Source organism: Oncorhynchus mykiss, chromosome 26, assembly GCF_057628025.1.
Source record: "Oncorhynchus mykiss isolate SJ-2025 chromosome 26, ASM5762802v1, whole genome shotgun sequence".
NCBI classification, from domain to species: Eukaryota; Metazoa; Chordata; class Actinopteri; order Salmoniformes; family Salmonidae; genus Oncorhynchus; species Oncorhynchus mykiss.
In genome coordinates, this window is record NC_143047.1 from 16091587 (window position 1) to 16113717 (window position 22131).

Consider the following 22131-nt stretch of genomic DNA (forward strand, 5'->3'; position numbering starts at 1 on the left):
GATCTCCTATGGGGACAGCCGAGGAATCCCTTTAGGTTCTAGAAAGCACTTTTTTTTCAAAGAGCGTGTAGCATTGTTTTTTATTTTATTTTAATATTGCAGATAGAAGCCAGAATCTATCAATGTAATTGTCTGCATAATTTCCAATCCCCCATATTTTTTTTTCAAATATATTTTCCTTTATTATTTACCCCTAACCCTCCACCCCTCGCCTAATTGGAATAAACTAATAGACAACAACACTTAGGCTTCTCCTTCCAGCTTATACATACTATATACATTTTACTGACACAGTATATTTTACAATAGTTATATTTTGTTTGTTTTTAGTCTCATCCTTCATTGTTTGTAACATTGAAATGTTTGTCAGGACAGGTTCCCTCTCTTTCTCTCTTCTACAGTACTACTTAGACAGAATGATTGTGTCCATCCCTATAGGGTATTTTGATCACGGCTCTATTCAGCTCTCTAAACCAACTGAGGCGCTCTCTTTCACAGTTGCTGTAAAATGCCTTCAAATCACGGCTGGGTGTGTTCACCTGAGAGTTTTACTTTGCATGAACAATGGGGGAGTTTGATTAGCTGGCTGATTGCCAAACAGACCACAACACTAAACCACACCATACCCAGGGGCATTTTAAAAGGGGCCTTTCAACCACATCGACAGACAGTTTGAGGCAGCATACCACTCAGGTTGTCAAGTATACATCAAAGAGGCAGCATTGATAGTAAATGAATCTCATCACCATCAAACCCATTTGTCTTTATGTCTTCATGGGAACTGGGAACTGGGACTGATAGAGGGGACTAGCCAACACAGAGGCAGATTCTATTTGTATGTGTGTGTACAGTGGGGCAAAAAAGTATTTAGTCAGCCACCAATTGTGCAAGTTTTCCCACGTAAAAAGATGAGAGAGGCCTGTAATTTTCATCATAGGTACACTTCAACTATGACAGACAAAATGAGAGAAAAAAAATCCAGAAAATCACATTGTAGGATTTTTAATGAATGCATTTGCAAATTATGGTGGAAAATAAGTATTTGGTCACCTACAAACAAGCAAGATTTCTGGCTCTCACAGACCTGTAACTTATTCTTTAAGAGGCTCCTCTGTCCTCCACTCGTTACCTGTATTAATGGCACCTGTTTGAACTTGTTATCAGTATAAAAGACACCTGTCCACAACCTCAAACAGTCACACTCCAAACTCCACTATGGCCAAGACCAAAGAGCTGTCAAAGGACACCAGAAACAAAATGGTAGACCTGCACCAGGCTGGGAAGACTGAATCTGCAATAGGTAAGCAGCTTGGTTTGAAGAAATCAACTGTGGGAGCAATTATTAGGAACTGGAAGACATACAAGACCACTGATAATCTCCATCGATCTGGGGCTTCATGCAAGATCTCACCCCGTGGGGTCAAAATGATCACAAGAACGGTGAGCAAAAATCCCAGAACCACACGGAGGGACCTAGTGAATGACCTGCAGAGAGCTGGGACCAAAGTAACAAAGCCTACCATCAGTAACACACTACACCGCCAGGGACTCAAATCCTGCAGTGCCAGACGTGTCCCCCTGCTTAAGCCAGTACATGTCCAGGCCCGTCTGAAGTTTGCTAGAGAGCATTTGGATGATCCAGAAGAAGATTGGGAGAATATCATATGGTCAGATGAAACCAAATATAACATTTTGGTAAAAACTCAACTCGTCGTGTTTGGAGGACAACGAATGCTGAGTTGCATCCAAAGAACACCATACCTACTGTGAAGCATGGGGGTGGAAACATCATGCTTTGGGGCTGTTTTTCTGCAAAGGGACCTGGACAACTGATCCGTGTAAAGGAAAGAATGAATGGAGCCATGTATCGTGAGATTTTGAGTGAAAACCTCCTTCCATCAGCAAGGGCATTAAAGATGAAACGTGGCTGGGTCTTTCAGCATGACAATGATCCCAAACACACCTCCTGGGCAATGAAGGAGTGGCTTCGTAAGAAGCATTTCAAGGTCATGGAGTGGCCTAGCCAGTCTCCAGATCTCAACCCCATAGAAAATCTTTGGAGGGAGTTGAAAGTCCGTGTTGCACAGCAACAGCCCCAAAACATCACTGCTCTAAAGGAGATCTGTATTGGAGGAATGGGCCAAAATACCAGCAACAGTGTGTGAAAACCTTGTGAAGTCTTACAGAAAACGTTTGACCTCTGTCATTGCCAACAAAGGGTATATAACAAAGTATTGAGATAAACTTTTGTTATTGACCAAATACTTATTTTCCACCATAATTTGCAAATAAATTCATTAAAAATCCTACAATGTGATTTTCTGGATTTTTTTCTTCTCATTTTGTCTGTCATAGTTGAAGTGTACCTAGGCCTCTCTCATCTTTATAAGTGGGAGAACTTGCACAATTGGTGGCTGGCTAAATACTTTTTTGCCCCACTGTGTGTGTGCGCGCAAGGCGTGCTGATCGGCGCTGGGTAGGCAGGCTCTGCCTCGGTGCTGGAACACTACAGTGGTAACGCCACAGAAATGTCATCTGGCACTCCCGAATAACTTGTCGACCACATCTCACCACCTGACTGACTTTTTGACTTTTTCGTGATGACGACTACATTTCAAATTACGACATTTTTAAAACTGCATCATCATTTGACCTTTTCTAATAATATGTCTTCTTAAATTGCTGGTAGCTGAAGAGCAATCCACAGCGCCATAGGAAATACAGTACTTCCTGTTTAACTTGCAAGGTCTTTGATGTTGTTGACTCCGTTGCTACCCCCAGCACAGCGACATTGCTCGTTCCTCTGTCATAGTTGGTCCTGGAGACGTCTGATGCCCTCTGACCTGCTGAGTGAAGGAAGGCTTCATGTTCTCACCTGTCATAGTGAACAGAAGACAAATGCCTCCGCAAGGCAGCTCCCCGTAGCACTGTCACAGTCAACAGAACAGCTCAGCCCGTAGTCTCCTCTAATCACAGCTGATATTCTAACATCCTGGCCCACACACACCCTCACATTAAGGGTTAAATGAACCCCCTGGCTGTGAAGATGTCAGGGGCTTTATTTTCTGTGTGTGCGTGTGCCTGTGTGTTTACATGACTTGCTACTGTAACATGTGCTTAGGGGCAGTATCTCAAGTCTTGATTGGTGCCCCGTAGTCAACTCTGACCCTTTGTTGCATGGCACAAAGGACTTCCCATCCTATCAAATCAGCATCTCAAGTTTTAAACAGCTATCTGTTAAACCACACAACATTAACTAACCAATAATAAACGCATACAGAATAAAAACATTGATCAAACATTCCATCCCAAGACATAATAGCCGTGAGGGCTCAGTGAACTACAGTGTTTTACAGCTTACAAACAGGCTGTGGTTGATGGTTGTGGTGGTTGTGTGTGTGGGGGGGAGGGGGAGTGGGGGGCATTGTTGTAGATAATGATATTCTAAGTGGTGTGCAGATATCCATCATATCAAAGGGAGGAGGCTGCAATCAGTGCCATGGCATCTCTCCTGTCTGTCCTCCTATCCCCATCTCTCCCTGTCTAGACAGCTGGGCTGTACTCATTGTCATATTTCATTGGGATAAAAATAAGACGCTGGCCGAATATCCTCCTCATCGGAGTTGTCTCCTATAGACAAACCCAGTGACTTGAATTAAATTAGTCAACATGTTATTAAATCAAACTCAAACGAATGCACTAATGACTCATTTGTGAGAGAAGCTCCCATGCCAGATGTCTTCAACATCACCATCCCCCTGCTTGCTGCTTTTAGCAGGGATGCAGAGGCATTTGGGGCATTGACGAGGAAATAGTTTAAAAGACAGAATTGTCAACGGCCTTATGTGGAAATAGTATAAAAGCCAAAGCATCAAGCCCCAGATTTGGATTTTTTAAAATCTCAGTCAGCACTTAGCTGCACTTAATTTCGCAGAAAGAGAGAAAGAACATCCTTAAATACTTTTCCGACTTAGAGTTAACAAGAATAACATTAGTGGGCGGCGGTGGATCGTTTTCAACATGGCAGACAATTCCACAGTGTTTTGAACTTGGTGTCAGGAGCTTTTGGAGCACCACCATCTGTGTTTGTTTAGTGGATGGAGGCAGGGAGTCCATCTCTATTAATATTGGCATCTGGGATTGTTAAGATGGATGGCTTTTCTGCCCAACTGGCTGTGTGCAGGATGGAGGGGGGGGGGGAGGATCCGATATGCCACAGAAAGATATCCCAAGGTGCTTCGATAAGAGTGAGCCACGTGGTCGCCAGGCAGGCAGGCACGCCACGAGGGAGGGATGGAGGGAGGGCACTTCCATTCATTTTCCACCCAATAAATCAGCACACACAAAATATGTAAATAATGCAAATCAGCCAATCAGTCCTCCACTTGGTGACCCGTACCTTGGCCAAGGACTGCTGTTTCACTGATAAGAAAGAAGAAAAGGTTTAATGGGGTATTATTGAGTGCACAATGAGGCTTGCCAGCAAGAGTGACAGGTCCTCAAGACTGTCTGTGAATGTGCCTTGTGTGATATTAATACCTACAGCAGGGCCCCTCAGAAGACTTCTACATTAAAATGTGTAATCCGGCACGCACCCATCGATGCTTCTCGGTAGGAAGCTGAATGAAAGCGTTCTGTGGCTTCCTCAAAAGCCCTCTAGGCCAAGGCTTGTATAGACAGCTGATGAAAGAGTGCCCCATGTGGTTCTTTCTCTCTGTCGCCCCCATTTCTTTATCTACACAACTCCCTTGTCTACCATTACAGTGTGGATGAGGGTCTGGCATTTTGTCAGGGCATTTCTTTATCTACACAACTCCCTTGTCTACCATTACAGTGTGGATGAGGGTCTGGCATTTTGTCAGGGCATTTTACTGTGTCACCCATGTTGTTCTTTTATACTGAATTCCAGCCCAATGTTGAACTAAAATCAGAAAAGGGGGGAGGGTGGCATTGTGAAACAATAGGATTTTTCTTGGATTTGGTGGTCGACACGATGCCAGACATTCATCATCATTAGCAGCCTGGACGGGAAACACCAGATGCCACAGCATAGCATTACATTGACTGTGTCTCACTCACAGACGTATGCATCTATTCTCTCTCTTTCTCTCTCTCTCTCTCTCTCTCTCTCTCTCTCTCACCTGGACCACACTCGTCTCTCCCTCCATCTGTCTGAGATGGCTCTGCAGCTGTGACTGTGACTTCCTGTGTGTCCCAGATAGCTTCCTGACACGATCAGGTGTCTCCCTATTGATCAAATGGATGTCTTGTCTGGGCATGTCTGTCTTTCCGGACTGGGTCCTGTTTCTTTCCACTGTGACGTCTCAGACAATTTAGCTTTCTTTTAATCTAAAAGAAACAAAGCAGCAATGATCCTTCCACATTTACGATTTGTTGAGAAGACAACGATGATGCACATGTGAATGTGCAGTACGCATTAGATGTAATGTTTTTCTTATTCATCTTGACCACAACACAGACACATAACAGTTCGATATGTCATTAGAACTGTTGTAGACATTCCCTAGCTATTAACCGTAATAATGTAAAGGATATTGAAGGTCACCTAGGTGGTAAAAGCCTTGGTTTCAAACAGAGTAGAGCTCGTCCATAGCTCTCTCCATTGAGAGCACTGATGAGGTTAGGTGATAGAGTAACGTGGCTGCCAATGTCAGAACCCCTGCCCTTAAGATGCCTTTGTGGATTGTCTGGGTGCCCTCGTCATTCATGGCTCTGTTGTTTAGCCGGATAGTCATGCGGCCAGGCTTATTGTATGTCCCTATCAATTAAAACAAAGAGGCCAGCCATCCATCATCCCTTTAATGTGTTGTACTCTACAATGCAGTGTGTGTGTGTGTGTGTGTGTGTGTGGCTAAGCTGCATGTTGTGACATGCCAGCAGCCCCAAATGACTTTAGAAGCAAATGACAGTGAGTGCATGGTGCACAGTGTCCAGCCCCTCCCCTGTACATCTCTAATGAACACTTGGCAATTAGGCAGGGTCTGTTTTGGTGTAAGACAGGGGTTAGCAACAGAGCCATTTGTTTTTTTGGCCCCCAACAACGAACAGGTTGTTTTTCCATTTAGTGGGAATGGGAATATTTTTGTTGTAATTGAGTTAAGGCTAGGATATAGGGGTATAGGATATAGGCTAGGAAGATATATAGCTAGGAATCCCCCCCCCCCCCCCCCCCACTGAAATGTACTAGTTAAAGCCCCTGCTCTCTTTTTCTGTCTCATTTGCCAGTACTATCTGGAGATTTGCATTGCATTATTCTGTCAGGAGAGCTTTATACTCCATTCAGTACAGAAGTTCAACAAGTATTTTAAGGGCACATCCCACTGGGCACACACATCAATTCAGTGTCTATTCCACGTTGGTTGAACGTAATTTCATTGAAATGACGTGAAAACAACGTTGATTCAACAACGTTGATTCCCGTGTGCCCAGCGGGATGGAACTTCAACAATTACAGGGATTTGACAGTAGAGTTTTCTTTGTACAGTACTAGTAGTATTGGACAGGTATTTGTATCTCACCTATGTAGCTTCCCTACTCAAATCGAGCAATACATATATATATAACAAGCGACCTTCTTAGCTTGACACTTCACGTTGACTAGCTCCATGACTATTGTAATGTTAGTGACATAAGATGCTCGGACGGGAAGTGTGAACAGATAATTCATTCATTGTTTTGCTGTGAACGAGATCCTGTGGGCTTGAACAATGTATGTTTTATATCATCCATTTTTAATGGGCAGGAAATGTCTACATTTAAATGCATTACGAACGCATCCACTGTATCAGAGAGCTCACTCTCCCCTTTTGGAAAAACAATTTTACAAATTAAAAAAAAAATCTCAATCTCATGTGTGAGATTGGATGGGGTAGGTCATGAGTTTTTAATTTGACACACATGGGGATGTTGACAACTCTTTAATGGAATGGAATGCCATTTAGTTCCAGCTGGAGAATCAACATCACAATATATTGCTTCGTATCAGCTACCATAACCATTATTGTGTTTGGAAAGAGAGTGGGCTCTTTAAAAACCAATATATCCTCCTTGTGTTTGGAGTGGAGCACAGCTGTGGAGAGGAGAGAGGGAGAGAGGAGGTGAAGAAGAAGAAGGGAGTGGTAGATTAAGTGAAAAGGACGCAGCCAGGGGAATGACTCGGCTCAGATGATGTACAGTTGAAGTCGGAAGTTTACATACACTTAGGTTGGAGTCATTAAAACTCGTTTTTCATCCACTCCACAAATTTCTTGAGTTTTGGCAAGTCGGTTAGAACATCTACTTCATTTTTTCAACAATTGTTTACAGAGATTATTTCACTTATAATTCCCTGTATCACAATTCCAGTGGGTCAGAAGTTTACATACACTAAGTTGACTGTGCCTTTAAACAGCTTGGAAAATTCCAGAAAATTACGTCATGGCTTTAGAAGCTTCTGATAGCCTGATTGACATAATTTGAGTCAATTGGAGGTGTACCTGTGGATGTATTTCAAGGCCTACGTTCAAACTCAGTGCCTCTTTGCTTGACATCATGGGAAAATCAAAAGATATCAGCCAAGACCTCAGAAAAAAAAATTGTAGACCTCCACAAGTCAGGTTCATCCTTGGGAGCAATTTCCAAATGCCTGAAGGTACCACGTTCATCTGTACAAAAAATAGTACACAAGTATAAACACCATGGGACCACGCAGCCGTCATACTGCTCAGGAAGGAGGTGCGTTCTGTCTCCTAGAGATTAATGTACTTTGGTGCGAAAAGTGAAAATCAATCCCAGAACAACAGCAAAGGACCTTGTGAAGATGCTGGAGGAATCTGTGAAGATGCTGGAGGTACAAAAGTATCAATATCCACAGTAAAACAAGTCCTATATCTACATAACCTGAAAGGCCGTTCAGCAAGGAAGAAGCCAGTGCTCCAAAACCGCCATTAAAAAGCCAGACTACGGTTTGCAACTGCACATGGGGACAAAGATCATACTTTTTGGAGAAATGTCCTTTGGTCTGATGAAACAAAAATAGAGCTGTTTGGCCATAATGACCATTGTTATGTTTGGAGGAAAAAGGGGGAGGCTTGCAAGCCAAAGAACACCATCCCAACCGTGAAGCACGGGGGTGGCAGCATCATGTTGTGGGGGTGCTTTGCTGCAGGAGGGACTGGTGCACTTCACAGAATAGATGGCATCATTAGGAGGGAAAATTGTGTGGATATATTGAAGCAACATCTCAAGACATCAGTCAGGTTAAAGTTAAAGCTTGGTTGCAAATGGGTCTTCCAAATGGACAATGACCCCAAGCATCTTCCAAAGTTGTGGCAAAATGTCTTAAGGGCAACAAAGTGAAGGTATTGGAGTGGCCATCATAAAGCCCTGACCACAATCCCTTAGAACATTTGTGGGCAGAACTGAAAAAGCGTGTGCGAGCAAGGAGGCCTACAAACCTGACTCAGTTACACCAGCTCTGACAGGAGGAATGGGCCAAAATTCACCCAACTTACTGTGGGAAGCTTGTGGAAGGCTAAACGTTTTACCCAAGTTAAACAATGTAAAGGCAATGCTACCAAATACTAATTAAGTGTATGTAAACTTCTGATCCACTGGGAATGTGATGAAAGAAATAAAAGCTGAAATAAATAATTCTCTCTGCTATTATCCTGACATTTCACATTCTTAAAATAAAGCGTTGATCCTAACTGACCTAAAACAGGGAATTTTTACTTGGATTAAATGTCAGGAATTGTGAAAGACTGAGTTCAAATATTTGGCTAAGTTGTATGTTAACTTCCGACTTCAACTGTAAATACACCACGGACTAAACACTTTGAACAAGCGCCCAGAGCTTTAGCTGGATGTCTCTGCCATGCACTCACTCTGGATCCTGGCGGCCTGACGCTTCCCTCTTACCCCAGCAGAAACTTCTTGGGGACATTATTGTCTCTCCCCTTTCTGGCTGGCCCATCTGACGGAGGTGATCTGATGTGATGGCCCAGCGTCCACACTGTCCCAGAGAGGCCCGTCACACAGCCTGTCTCAGTACTAGTCCCTGGTCCCTGTCTGTTGTTTCCACACAGCCACTCCGATAGAAACAATGAAACGTCAGATCAACAAGCACTGGGCTTTAGGAGTCAACCGGAGACATCTAGCCTGAGTCAGGAGGAATGGTGGAAAGCACCTGCCTGTGTGTGACTGTGGCTGGCTTCTCTTCTCCCCTCTTCCCAACGTTCGCCAGCAAAGACGAGAGAGATGGAATATCCCTCTCTCAGCCTTAAGCTTTTAAATGGCGCTGAGTGGCTTGTAATAAGGAGAACAGCAGTTAACAGTGCACACCGCGGCCCTCAATGGGATTAAGTGGCTTTAAATTGTTGAAGCCATTAAAATCCACACCAGAGTAGAGTAGGCGTCCTGTAGCTGCTTATGAGTCTATTTATCATTAGGATTAACAAAGCTCGCCCGTGCTGCCCACACTCAGTCTGCAGGGAGGCATACACACGCCTGCCCATCCCTCCATCCACTTTGTGTTAGTGTGCTTACCTAAGGGGTTGATTAGAGTGATTCAATAAAGCCTCCTCATAGGCTAAGCCATGCTCACATGACCATCCTGACCATCCTCTACAGACCACCCATGTCAACGTCTGTAAAAAGCACAAGTGTTACATCGAAGATGAAGTTCGTTATGTTGCTGTACGTTGAGGCTAGGGTCCTGCATGTGTGATGGAGAACACTGTGGCCTCGGACTAGAACGTATGCTCAGATTCAGACTCAACGTGGTCTGGCTCAGCCCACGTGTTGCATATAGGAAATCCACTGCTTGGCCTTCACCTTGACTATAAAAAGTATCGACCAAAGGGTTAGGGAACAGAGTAAACAGGCAACACCCCTGGAGAAAAGGGTCTTTGTAATCCAGGGCTTTGTCTGCCAGCCAGCCTACACATGTCTTTGTGCTCGAACACAATTCCCTTCCTCCTCTTGTTCTGCTCTCCATCCAGGGGCGCTGCTCTGTGGCTGACCATGTGCCTCTCAGTGTGTATGTGTGAGGGGTTTGCGCTAAACAGAAGACACATTTTTGTTTCTCACAAAATGGACAATAATGTATTGTATTGTATTCTGCTCTCTAGATCCTCCATATGACCTATGTCCTAACACAGTCCTTTCCTCTTCCTGTCCTGCTCTTCAGATCTTCCATATGACCTATGACCTGGCCAGTGCCATGGTGCGTATCGTCAACCTGATTGGTATGATGCTGCTGCTATGCCACTGGGACGGATGTCTGCAGTTCCTGGTTCCCATGCTGCAGGACTTCCCCCAGGACTGCTGGGTGTCCAAAAACAAAATGGTGGTAAGTAGTGCTTTGCTGTGCTCCAATACTAGGTGAGCATCCAAAATGACACCCTAATATCTAGGAAGTGTACTACTGGGCTCTGGTCAAAAGTACACTGTGTGGAATAGGGTGCCACTTCAGACGGAGCCCAAGTCTGTCTAAATCAGATTAGTCCCTCCCTGTTATCTCATCTCTCTCTCTCTGTAATTACTGTGCTAAGCCTGTAGCATCATGGGAAATGGCTGCCTTGCATATCTGTCCGTTTTCCCAACTAAATCAAATGTTTATTTTTCCTTTCTCCTTTATTCGCCCACATTTATTCAATTTGCTGCATTTTCTTCAGTTATTTGGAGCTCTCTCTCTCCACCAGCTCTGTATGGTTTGGTTTTCTGTATTCTGAAAGTGAGAGCTAGGCGGTGAGCTTGGCCTCGTATGAAATAATGACTTTCAGAGGACAGAAAGCTCTTATCCAATATTGGTCAAGTATTGACAATTTTCCAGCGAGCACTCATGCTGTTCTTTAATTTCATCACATTGTTAGCCGCGCTGCTGCTGCATGTCTCGGGGAGAGAGGAAGGGAGAGAAAGAGAGAGAGGGAGGGAGAGAGAGAGAGAGGGAGGGAGAGAGAGAGGGCTGGAGAGAGAGAGAAGGAGAGAGAGAGAGAGAGAGAGAAGGCTAGAGAGAGAGAGAGAGAGGGAGGGAGAGAGAGGGAGGGAGAGAGAGAGAGGGAGGGAGAGGGAGGGAGAGAGAGAGAGTGGGATAGAGGGAGAGAGAGGGATGAGAGAGAGAGGGCTGGAGAGAGAGAGGGCTGGAGAGAGAGAGAGGGAGGGAGGGAGAGAGAGAGAGAGGGAGAGAGAGAGAGAGAGGGAGAGAGAGAGAGGGAGGGAGAGAAAGGGAGAGAGAGAGGGAGGGAGAGAGAGGGAGGGAGAGAGAGAGAGGGAGAGAGAGAGAGGGATAGAGAGAGAGGGATAGAGAGAGAGTGAGGGAGCGAGAGGAAGAGAGAGAGAGGGAGAGAGAGGGGGGGAGAGATAGAGGGAGTGAGGGAGAGGGAGAGAGAGAGGGAGCGAAAGAGAGGGAGAGTCAGAGTCGCTGGAAAGAAAGCCCTATGTCTCGTAATGACCTCCCTCTCCTCTGTAATTAAGTTTTCTTTGTGGTTATATAACCGGACTCTGCGACACCTGAGGTGTGACCCTGAATCAACCGCGGCACACGGACGCACAGTATAACCTGCCATATTCCAAACGAACAGGGCCTTTTGAGAGAGAGAGAGAGAGAGAGAGATGATTTATGATGAGGATTTGTTGTAGAGCTCACGGAAGGCAGGCAAACAGCTCCCAGCCCTCAAAGAGGATTAATCTGGGATCTGTGAATAAAAAACAATCACATCAAATTCTAATTAGGTAATTAAAGACAGACAGGCCAGTAGTCAGTCAGTGGAAACAGTAGCCTAGCGAACACCTTTGGCATGGCAAGCTGTCTACTGTCAGGGAGGGATCGCTTTGACTTAAACTCCTGCTCTGCATTACACAACACCATGATGAAAAACTGTGGAGAACTGCCTGAGCTGGGTCTTTCTGCCCAGAGCATAAAAGTTTGGGCCTGATAAGAATTAGAGGGTAGTGGTGCTGTGGCTCTTGTCTTTCCTTACAGTAGCTGGCCCATTATCTTATTGGGTCATCCGTTTTATACCTTTTTAGGAGGCACTAATAACTTTCCTATCTCTCAGGTTTTACCCCTGTGGAAATGAGTTTGAAAGCAATTTGGACATGTCACCTCAGGAAAGAGCAGATATTGATTCTGCTTGGACCACCTAAAGGAAAAAAACGCCAATTTATCCACAAAAGAGAAACGAGGAAAGAAAAATCACATTTTTCTAAATAGCTGACCTACTTTTTGCCTTGCAGGCCTCTTGTGTCTCGGGCTCCATCCATTCAGTCACCCTCATGGTTGTGTTTAGTTTCTGCTCCGAGCTGAAAAGGCCCAGCTAAGGCAGTTCTCCCCTGAATACTTACATATAGAAGAGTGTATGTTGATGTAGCCAAGTGTTGATGTTCCTATTGAGGCATGATGTGGCTACCCTCTTACATCTGTGGCTACCCTCTTACATGATGATGAGGATTATTATAATGATGAGGATGAGGACGATGATGATAATGACGTTGATGATGACTAGGAGGAGGATGGCGATAATATCATTGATAATGATGATGATAATGACATGGATGATGATGACTAGGAGGATGATGGCGATAATGACATTGATCATGATAATGATGATGACGTTGATGATGATGACATTGACGATGATGATGATAATGATAAGAAGGACTCTGGTGGTCTTAGTGCTTTCTGACCTTTTCCCTCCAGGCATCTGGCAGAGTGAGAACAGTACCCCCATATCACCATATCCCTCTCTTCCCTCTGTCACTGTTTCTCTTCCTCTCTCCCCCCATCCAGAACGACACATGGGGCCAGCAGTACTCCTACGCCCTGTTCAAAGCCATGAGCCACATGCTGTGTATTGGGTACGGCATGTACCCACCTGTGGGCATGACGGACGTGTGGCTCACCATCCTCAGCATGATCGTGGGCGCCACCTGCTATGCCATGTTCGTGGGTCACGCCACCGCACTCATCCAGTCTCTGGACTCCTCCCGTCGGCAGTACCAGGAGAAGGTGAGTGACGTTGATCAGAATGGATGGGAATATCACTGGGTAACTGGATAAGCAGCAGGAGATCAACATGTAAGGAGAACAGTATATCTGTACCCAGAGGAGAGTTAGGAAATGAAACCAACCAGACTTCATTTGGACACCCAAAGCATTGAACAGATTAGACTTCTTAAGATGTGTATTAGCCAGTCAGTACAGTACAGTTAAGCTCAGTTTCAGACCTAAATGAGGGCAGATTGATGGAGGTCTCCACCTCCCTTCAACCCCTGTGAGCTGCAGTGCTCAGGGCTGCATGAGAGCCAGAGTCCCAGGCTCCCCTGTGTGGGGATGGGAAAGGCCCTGGTAGTTGGCCATGGAAGCCCTACCCAGCTCCTAGCTACAGCTCCCTGCCCACCTCAAACTAGCCCCAGCCTCTCCATGGGCCCAGTGTGGGTGATAATGAACCTTGCTGCCATGCGGCCACATTGCCCACCATCTGTGGAGAGGGACAGAGGAGGAGACCCCCTGGAGAGAGTGGCTGGGGCTGTAGAGACCCCCACATACTGTACACCTCCCCTCAGAGAGAGAGGGAGTGCTGGTGAGAAATAGAGAGAGCGAGAGACTGAGAGAGATGGGTGAGGGAGTTGTTCAGGTCAGAATCAGCAGAGCCAACCAGTGTCTCTGGATACCCACTGTATGTGTGTGTGAGCGAGAAACATTGTATATTTGTGTGGGTGTTTGAAGAATCAAGAGACTGTCCTTCACACCAGGAGGGATCAACGTGGGCAGGAGACTGGCATCCAATGTGGTCTCCAGATAGACACACAACCACCAAACTGCTGTGCTATGGATGTGGACTGGCTGCATGACTATTGCTGTGGATGCAGAATTCCTGTTGAACTAGAGGGGAGCAGACAGCCGTCGCAGCTCAGCGCTCAGTCTAGTCCTGCTTTAGAGGTGCTCCGCTTGCTGGCAATAATATTAGGCTTATTAACAGCTGTCCCGCCTGGGACTCCTCACCACAGATCAGCACGTGGAGCAGGGCCCATTCTCAGCCACCATGCCACCCTGCTGCCACCTTCCCATTGTGCCACAGCCTCCTGCCCCATCCCACGTCTCTCAGAATCCTCTCCCCATTCTCCCCACTCTCGGTCTGCCTGGAGGTACATTAGCACTATAAATTGCAATAAATATTTAAGTGTGTTTTCCCATTTATCTTTCTGTGTCCAATAATTAAGCACGGTCTGTCTGGATGCTGCCTTCCGTAGCTCCCTGTTTCTCCCTGTCGCTCCCTGTTTCTCCCTGTTTTCCCCTGTTGCTCCCTGTCTCTCACTGTCTCTCCCTGTCTCTCCCTGTCTCTCCCTGTCTCTCCCTGTCGCTCCCTGTCGCTCCCTGTCTCTCCCTGTCGCTCCCTGTCGCTCCCTGTCGCTCCCTGTCTCTCCCTGTTTCTCCCTGTTTCTCCCTGTCTCTCCCTGTCTCTCCCTGTTTCTCCCCGTTGCTCCCTGTCGCTCCCTGTCTCTCCCTGTCGCTCCCTGTTTCTCCCTGTCTCTCCCTGTCTCTCCCTGTCTCTTCCTGTCTCTCCCCGTCTCTCTCTGTTTCTCCCTGTCGCTCCCTGTTTCTCTCTGTTTCTCCCTGTCTCTCCCTGTCGCTCCCTGTCTCTCCCTGTCGCTCCCTGTTTCTCTCTGTTTCTCCCTGTCGCTCCCTGTTTCTCCCTGTCTCTTCCTGTCTCTCCCTGTCTCTCCCTGTCTCTCCCTGTCGCTCCCTGTTTCTCCCTGTCTCTCCCTGTCTCTCCCTGTCTCTCCCTGTCTCTCCCTGTCTCTCCCTGTCTGTCCTTGTCTCTCCCTGTTTCTCCCTGTCGCTCCCTGTTTCTCCCTGTTTCTCCCTGTCGCTCCCTGTCTCTCCCTGTCTCTCCCTGTCACTCCCTGTCTCTCCCTGTTTCTTCCTGTCCATCTCTGTTTCTCCCTGTCACTCCCTGTTTTTCCCTGTTTCTCCCTGTCGCTTCCTGTCTCTCCCTGTTTCTCACTGTTTCTCCCTGTCGCTCCCTGTCTCTCCCTGTCTCTCCCTGTCGCTCCCTGTCTCTCCCTGTTTCTCCCTGTTTCTCTCTGTTTCTCCCTGTTTCTCCCTGTCGCTCCCTGTTTTTCCCTTTCGCTCCTTGTCTCTCCGTCTCTCCCTGTCACTCCCTGTCTCTCCCTGTTTCTCCCTGTCGCTTCCTGTCTCTCCCTGTTTCTCCCTGTTTCTCTCTGTTTCTCCCTGTTTCTCCCTGTCGCTCCCTGTTTTTCCCTTTCGCTCCCTGTCTCTCCGTCTCTCCCTGTCACTCCCTGTCTCTCCCTGTCTCTCCCTGTCTCTCCCTGTCTCTTCCTGTCTCTCCCTGTCTCTCTCTGTTTCTCCCTGTCGCTCCCTGTTTCTCTCTGTTTCTCCCTGTCGCTCCTTGTCTCTCCCTGTTTCTCCCTGTCACTCCCTGTTTCTCCCTGTCGCTCCTTGTCGCTCCCTGTCACTCCCTGTCTCTCCCTGTCGCTCCCTGTCGCTCCCTGTCTGTCCCTGTCTCTCCCTGTCTCTCCCTGTTTCTCCCTGTCTCTCCCTGTCGCTCCCTGTCGCTCCCTGTCTCTCCCTGTTTCTCCATGTTTCTCCCTGTTTCTCCCTGTCTCTCCCTGTCGCTCCCTGTCACTCCCTGTCTCTCCCTGTCTCTCCCTGTTTCTCCCTGTCTCTCCCTGTTTCTCCCTGTCTCTCCCTGTCTCTCCCTGTCGCTCCCTGTCGCTCCCTGTTTCTCCCTGTTTCTCCTTGTCTCTCCCTGTTTCTCCCTGTCTCTCCCTGTTTCTCCCTGTTTCTCCCTGTTTCTCCCTGTCTCTCCCTGTCACTCCCTGTCTCTCCCTGTCTCTCCCTGTCTCTTCCTGTCTCTCCCTGTCTCTCTCTGTTTCTCCCTTTCGCTCCCTGTCTCTCCCTGTCTCTCCCTGTCTCTCCCTGTCACTCCCTGTCTCTCCCTGTCCATCTCTGTTTCTCCCTGTCTCTCCCTGTTTCTCCCTGTTTCTCCCTGTCGCTCCCTGTCACTCCCTGTTTCTCCCTGTTTCTCCTTGTCTCTCCCTGTTTCTCCCTGTCTCTCCCTGTTTCTCCCTGTTTCTCCCTGTTGCTCCCTGTTTTTCCCTGTCGCTCCCTGTCTCTCCCTGTCTCTCCCTGTCACTCCCTGTCTCTCCCTGTCTCTCCCTGTCTCTTCCTGTCTCTCCCTGTCTCTCTCTGTTTCTCCCTGTCGCTCCCTGTTTCTCTCTGTTTCTCCCTGTCGCTCCTTGTCTCTCCCTGTTTCTCCCTGTCGCTCCCTGTTTCTCCCTGTCGCTCCTTGTCGCTCCCTGTCACTCCCTGTCTCTCCCTGTCGCTCCCTGTCTGTCCCTGTTTCTCTCTGTTTCTCCCTGTCTCTCCCTGTCGCTCCCTGTCGCTCCCTGTCTGTCCCTGTTTCTCTCTGTTTCTCCCTGTTTCTCCCTGTCACTCCCTGTTTTCCCCTGTCGCTCCCTGTTTCTCCCTGTCTCTCCCTGTCTCTCCCTGTCTCTCCCTGTTTCTCCCTGTCTCTCCCTGTTTCTCCCTGTTTCTCCCTGTCACTCCCTGTTGCTCCCTGTTTCTCCCTGTTTCTCCTTGTCTCTCCCTGTTTCTCCCTGTCTCTCCCTGTTTCTCCCTGTCTCTCCCTGTCACTCCCTGTCTCTCCCTGTCACTCCCTGTCTCTCCCTGTTTCTCCCTGTCGCTCCCTGTCTCTCCCTGTCTCTCCCTGTCGCTCCCTGTTTCTCCCTGTAGAGGCTGTAGCTAGACACCAGACAGTTCCACCATTAGTGGCCACTGTACTGCTGTGCTGAAGGTCAAGCAGTGTTAGATGAAGTGGCCTGGCCAGGACATGTTGGCTGGTGTCTCTAGCTTGCATGCTAGAAAGACAGACAGACAGACAGACAGACAGACAGACAGACAGACAGACAGACAGACAACGTGACAACGTGATTGGCCTTTTAGGTCAGTGTGTGTTAGTGTTGTGTAACAAAAGGATCCAGGCCTGTAGAATCCACTCTGATTTCTAGTAGTAGGTTAGTGCCATAATCCAGACAAGAAGCTCCGTACAGCACAATCCCCTGCAGCTTTGGGAGGACAGGTGGCCATGTTCAGCCAGTGGTCCAGTTGTTGCCCATCTGATCTGTGTCATGGAAGGGCACAGCTGTTTCTGTTCTGTCTCCGGGGCCTCCAGCCTAGAGAGAAACCAGCTGACACTGCACCAGCAGCCAATGGACAAACTCGCCCAGTCATCACACTGGCCCTGTCCTACCAGAGGCTTGGATTGGAGAACGGGGTGTGGTTCTACGTGGTCACATTAGCAGTGAGGGAAGGGCAGGTAGCTCTGCAGGGTGAGGCTCTCGCTTTGGGATCAGCCTGCGGATTTGAAGTGAGCAGGACAGAAAGGTGCAGGATAGAAGGGCATCATTGCTACAGTAAGCGTGTGGACTGTTAAACTGTTGGTCTGTGGGCCTATGTTCTGACAGAACTCTGCTTTATGTGTGGAACTGCTCTGTTCTGCTGTTGGCGTGGACCAACAGGCACGATCACCCCAAGGGGACAGTGTTCAGGCTTCCTTCCCATTTACACAGAGAGGAGAGGACACAGGAGACTGGAGTCCTCAGCTCAATGAGTGAAACCAGGACAGAGGAGAGGGATGCAGAGCCAAACGACACAACACGCCACATTTGTCTGCTCAGTTAGCTGTCTCCCTTCCTCCCTCTGACTCTGACCAGATTCACAGGCTCCTACAGTCATTAGAGCATAGTGGGGGAGGGAGTGGCTACAGGTAGCTACAGAGAGGGAACCTCTACAGACAGGGATGTATGGACATTGGGCAAGATGAGAGCTGCAGGAGTGGTATGGTGACAGTCTTTAGGTGACAGACTGGTAACAGTTTAACTTGACCAAGAAACACAGTCTGGGTATATCCCCTCTGGGCAGAGAGAGGGAAGAAAGAGAGAGAGGGGGAAGAGAGAGGGAGGGAAGAGAGAGAGAGGGAAGAAAGAGAGAGAGGGAAGAGAGAGAGAGGGAAGAGAGAGAGGGGGAAGAGAGAGAGAGGGAAGAGAGAGGGGGAAGAGAGAGGGGAGAGAGAGGGGGGAGAGAGAGAGGGGAGGGAGAGAGGTAAATCTGTGAATAGTTCAGAAGTATGTTGCAGAAAGAAGATGGGAGGGATGTTTGCAATGCTCCACAAAGACGGCAATAAAATGATCATCAGAAAGCCTGGGTATAATCTGCTGTGAATAGAGAGTTCTATTACAATGTGCCTCCATGTGATAAACTGCAGGCTGTCAGAAGCTAGCAAGCAAGCTTAAAAGAGCCCTTAAAAGGAAGCAGGAACTCTGGTAACTGGTACAAAGCGGAGAGCCTGAGTTATCATACTCTCAAATGCTGTGGCTTGAACTGTGACACGGGAGACAGATAGGAGATAAACTTTTGATTTATTTCAGGAGCAAGGTTTTTTCCATATTAGCCAACAACAATCTGACTCTTCTTCGCTCAGTTCAGACGGAATCAGCGGGAAACAAAGTCAACAGGGAAAATGCTTTCTGCTGATTTTATCATTCAAGTATTTTTTTTTTTCTCTTTTTTTGGTAACATCCCAACATTTTGAGAATTGCCTGGAGGGGTGCGCGTCCCAGGTGGTGTCGTACTCTGTGCCTCTCCCTGCCCCTCTGTCCCCCCTCAATCCCACAAAGGGAATATGTGCATGAGATTGTTCCTCAGCTCACCCCTTCCCTCCCTCCAAACCCCCAGTATTACCGTGCTCCATGCATGTGTCTCTGCTAGCCTACAATTATCTTAAGGTGTGAGTTGGAAAGGGTAGACTCCAGATTTCCCCATGGATTCCAGCATCACAGCTACGGCATGTTGAGACCCATATCACACAAAGGGAATTCCATCTCTCCAGATTGAGGGCACAGGCAGCAGCACATCTTTATGGGACTGTGCATATGCCTGTTTCCCTCCCCAACTGCATGTCTGTAACCTCATGTAACAATGGAAGTGAGAGAAACCAGGGAGAAAAAATATTCTCATTTTCCTACCAAGATATCAGAAAAACGAGACCTTTCTAAACCCTTGATATGTTTGGTGTTAGCATGTAGTTATTTCCTTTATCATGATGGGTATTTAGTCAATTCCAAAAGCTATTCCTATGGCATCAGGACAGTGAGAATCTTGAACCCCAAACCGTTTACTATTCCCAGACCATCACGACCATCACGATCATACCATTCTCAGTATACAGCATAGTACGCACTCTCCCTCTCTCCCCAGTCACTTATTTTCACTCAACTACAGTAAATTACAAAATGGTGGCCGGCAGTCAACATGGTAAGTCCCTGACAGTACATCTATCTGCATTGCGGTTTGGCAGGCAGGCCAGATCCCAGGCAGGCCAGATCCCAGGCAGGCCAGAGCCCAGTGTGTCTCTTCACTGGTTAATCCCTCACTAAACTGGGAAGAGGAGGGGGGGTTTACTGATGTGAACCATGTCACATCACAATGGGGGGGGGGGGGGGGGGTCTACTGTAGTGTCCTGACGCTAATGGACACAACACCAGCATTCTGGGTTTCCACTGCTGCTCTGTGTCTGTGTTTGTTTGTTTGTATCCTATCGGTTCTTGGCGGTGTTGGGTAAGGATTGTGAGAGTAGCCTGGGAACCCCAGAAGGGGCTTGTTTTGTTGGGAGGCTAAGCAGCGTGTTGTGACATGCCAGCAGCCCCAAATGGCTGTAGAAGCAAATGATAGTGAGTGCATGGTGCACAGTGTCCAGCCCCTCCCCTGTACATCTCTAATGAACACTTGGCAATTAGGCAGGGTCTAATTGGTGAAGGACTAATGGAAGAAGGCCCTGAAGCTGATTAATCCTGGGTGCTACTGAGGCTTCAGAGACCCTCTGTTCTCTTCACCCCAGCTTCAATCCCCCCATCAGAACTATTCAATGAAATAGTCATCGTTCCTCCTCGGGTACTGTGCATTCACTGGAACTGTGCTTTGTACATTAACCCATTTCTTCCCAAATACACCCATTTCCTAGCCCTAAATGCTCTATTTATTACTCATAAACCCTAGTTCCTCTGCCAATACACCTCATCCCTGTTACTTGCCTTTCTCAGCCCTGGTACCCACTTTCTAACACATTTCAGGAGAAGACTCAGGAGTAGACAGTGTCGAAGTAACAAACGTTTATTACTAGAACAGGGGTCAGATAAAACAACAGGTCAAGGGGTAGGCAGAGGTCAGTAATCCAGATCAGAGTCCATAAAGTACAGAACTGCAGGCAGTCATGGGGTCAGGGCAGGCAGAGGTCAGTAATCCAGAGTGGTGTGACAAGGTACAGAACGGCAGGCAGTCATGGGGTCAGGGCAGGCAGAGGTCAGTAATCCAGAGTGGTGTGACAAGGTACAGAACGGCAGGCAGTCATGGGGTCAGGGCAGGCAGAGGTCAGTAATCCAGAGTGGTGTGACAAGGTACAGAACGGCAGGCAGTCATGGGGTCAGGGCAGGCAGAGGTCAGTAATCCAGAGTGGTGTGACAAGGTACAGAACGGCAGGCAATCTGCCGGGTCTACACCTGTGACTGAGTCCCAGATCTACACCGGAATATCTCAGCCCAAATACCCATACGAACCAGGTTTACACCTGTGACTGAGTCCCAATACTAATATAAACCAGATCTACACTGGAATATCTCAGCCCAAATACCCATACGAACCAGGTTTACACCTTTGACTGAGTCTCAATACTAATATAAACCAGATCTACACCGGAATATCTCAGCCCAAATACCCATACGAACCAGGTTTACACCTGTGGCTATGTCCCAATAATCTGATCAACCAGGTCTACCATTGTGCAAGAGACACTTAACAACTTTATTGACAGAAAATATGTGTGAAGTTATTATACTTATTCCGTTCATGGGTCTGTACATGGCCAATTAAACTAACAAAATATGAAGTTGTACAGTCCAAATCATTGATTTAAACATATGTAAAGACTAATGGATAATGGTCAAATGATCTGTAAGATCATTTTGATCAAATATATCCATAACCCAACTCAACTTCAATCTACTGAAAAAATATATAATCTGCTATGATTAAATATATACGGTGCATTTGGAAAGTATTCAGACCCCTTGACTTTTTACACATTTTGTTACTTTATTCTAAAATTGATGAAATATTATTTTTAGCCTCATCAATCTACACACAATACCCCATAATGACAAAGCGAAAACAGGTTTAAAGAAATTGTTGCAAATGTTAAAAAAAACAGGAATACCTTATTTACATAAGTATTCAGACCCTTTGCTATGAGACTTGATTTTTAGCTCAGGTGCATCTTGTTTCCATTGATCATCCTTGAGATGTTTCTACAATTTGATTGGAGTCCACCTGTGGTAAATCCATTTGATTGGACATGATTTGGAATGGCACACCTGTTTATACACAGAAAGGTCCCACAGTTGATTGTCACGACTTCTGCCGAAGTTGGTCCCTCTCCTTGTTCGGGCGGTGTTCGGCGGTCGACGTCACCGACCTTCTAGCCATCGCTGATCCATTTTTCATTTTCCATTGGTTTTGTCTTGTTTTCCTACACACCTGGTTCCAATCCCATCAATTACATGTCTTGTATTTAACCCTTTGTTTCCCCTCATGTCCTTGTCTGTGATTGTTTGTTGTATGTTTTGTGCTAGTCATGTTCTGGTGTGTGATGGGTTTTGTACCCTTTTATATTATTTTTGTATATATTGGTTTTCAGAGTTTTTTTTAGCATTTATTAAACTGCTCCGTTTATACCAAGTTCACTCTCCTGCGCCTGACTTCCCTGCTACCAGCACGCACCCATTACATTGATAGTGCGTGTCAGAGCAAAAACCAAGTCATGAGGTCGAAGGAATTGTCTGTAGAGCACCGAGACAGGATTGTGTTGAGGCACAGATCTGGGGAAGGGTACCAAAACATTTCTGCAGCATTGAAGGTCCCCAAGAACACAGTGTCCTCCATCATTCTTAAATGGAAGAAGTTTGGAACCACCGAGACTCTTCCTAGAAAATGGCAGACATTTCTAAAAAAAAAAAACATTTTGTTTTGTCATTATAGGGTATTATGTGTGCATT

The 22131-nt window shown here is 47.0% G+C and overlaps 1 protein-coding gene across 1 annotated transcript in view; it reads left to right on the plus strand.

Moving 5' to 3' along the window:
* The window catches only part of LOC110506093 (potassium/sodium hyperpolarization-activated cyclic nucleotide-gated channel 4-like), an 84366-nt gene that overhangs the window by 29726 nt on the left and 32509 nt on the right, over nucleotides 1-22131 (plus strand). Inside the window, exons 3-4 of the mRNA XM_090222248.1 lie at nucleotides 10190-10351; nucleotides 12791-13009. Of these exons, the coding sequence (XP_090078374.1) occupies nucleotides 10190-10351; nucleotides 12791-13009 (381 nt within the window). The remainder of the gene's footprint in view (nucleotides 1-10189; nucleotides 10352-12790; nucleotides 13010-22131) is intronic.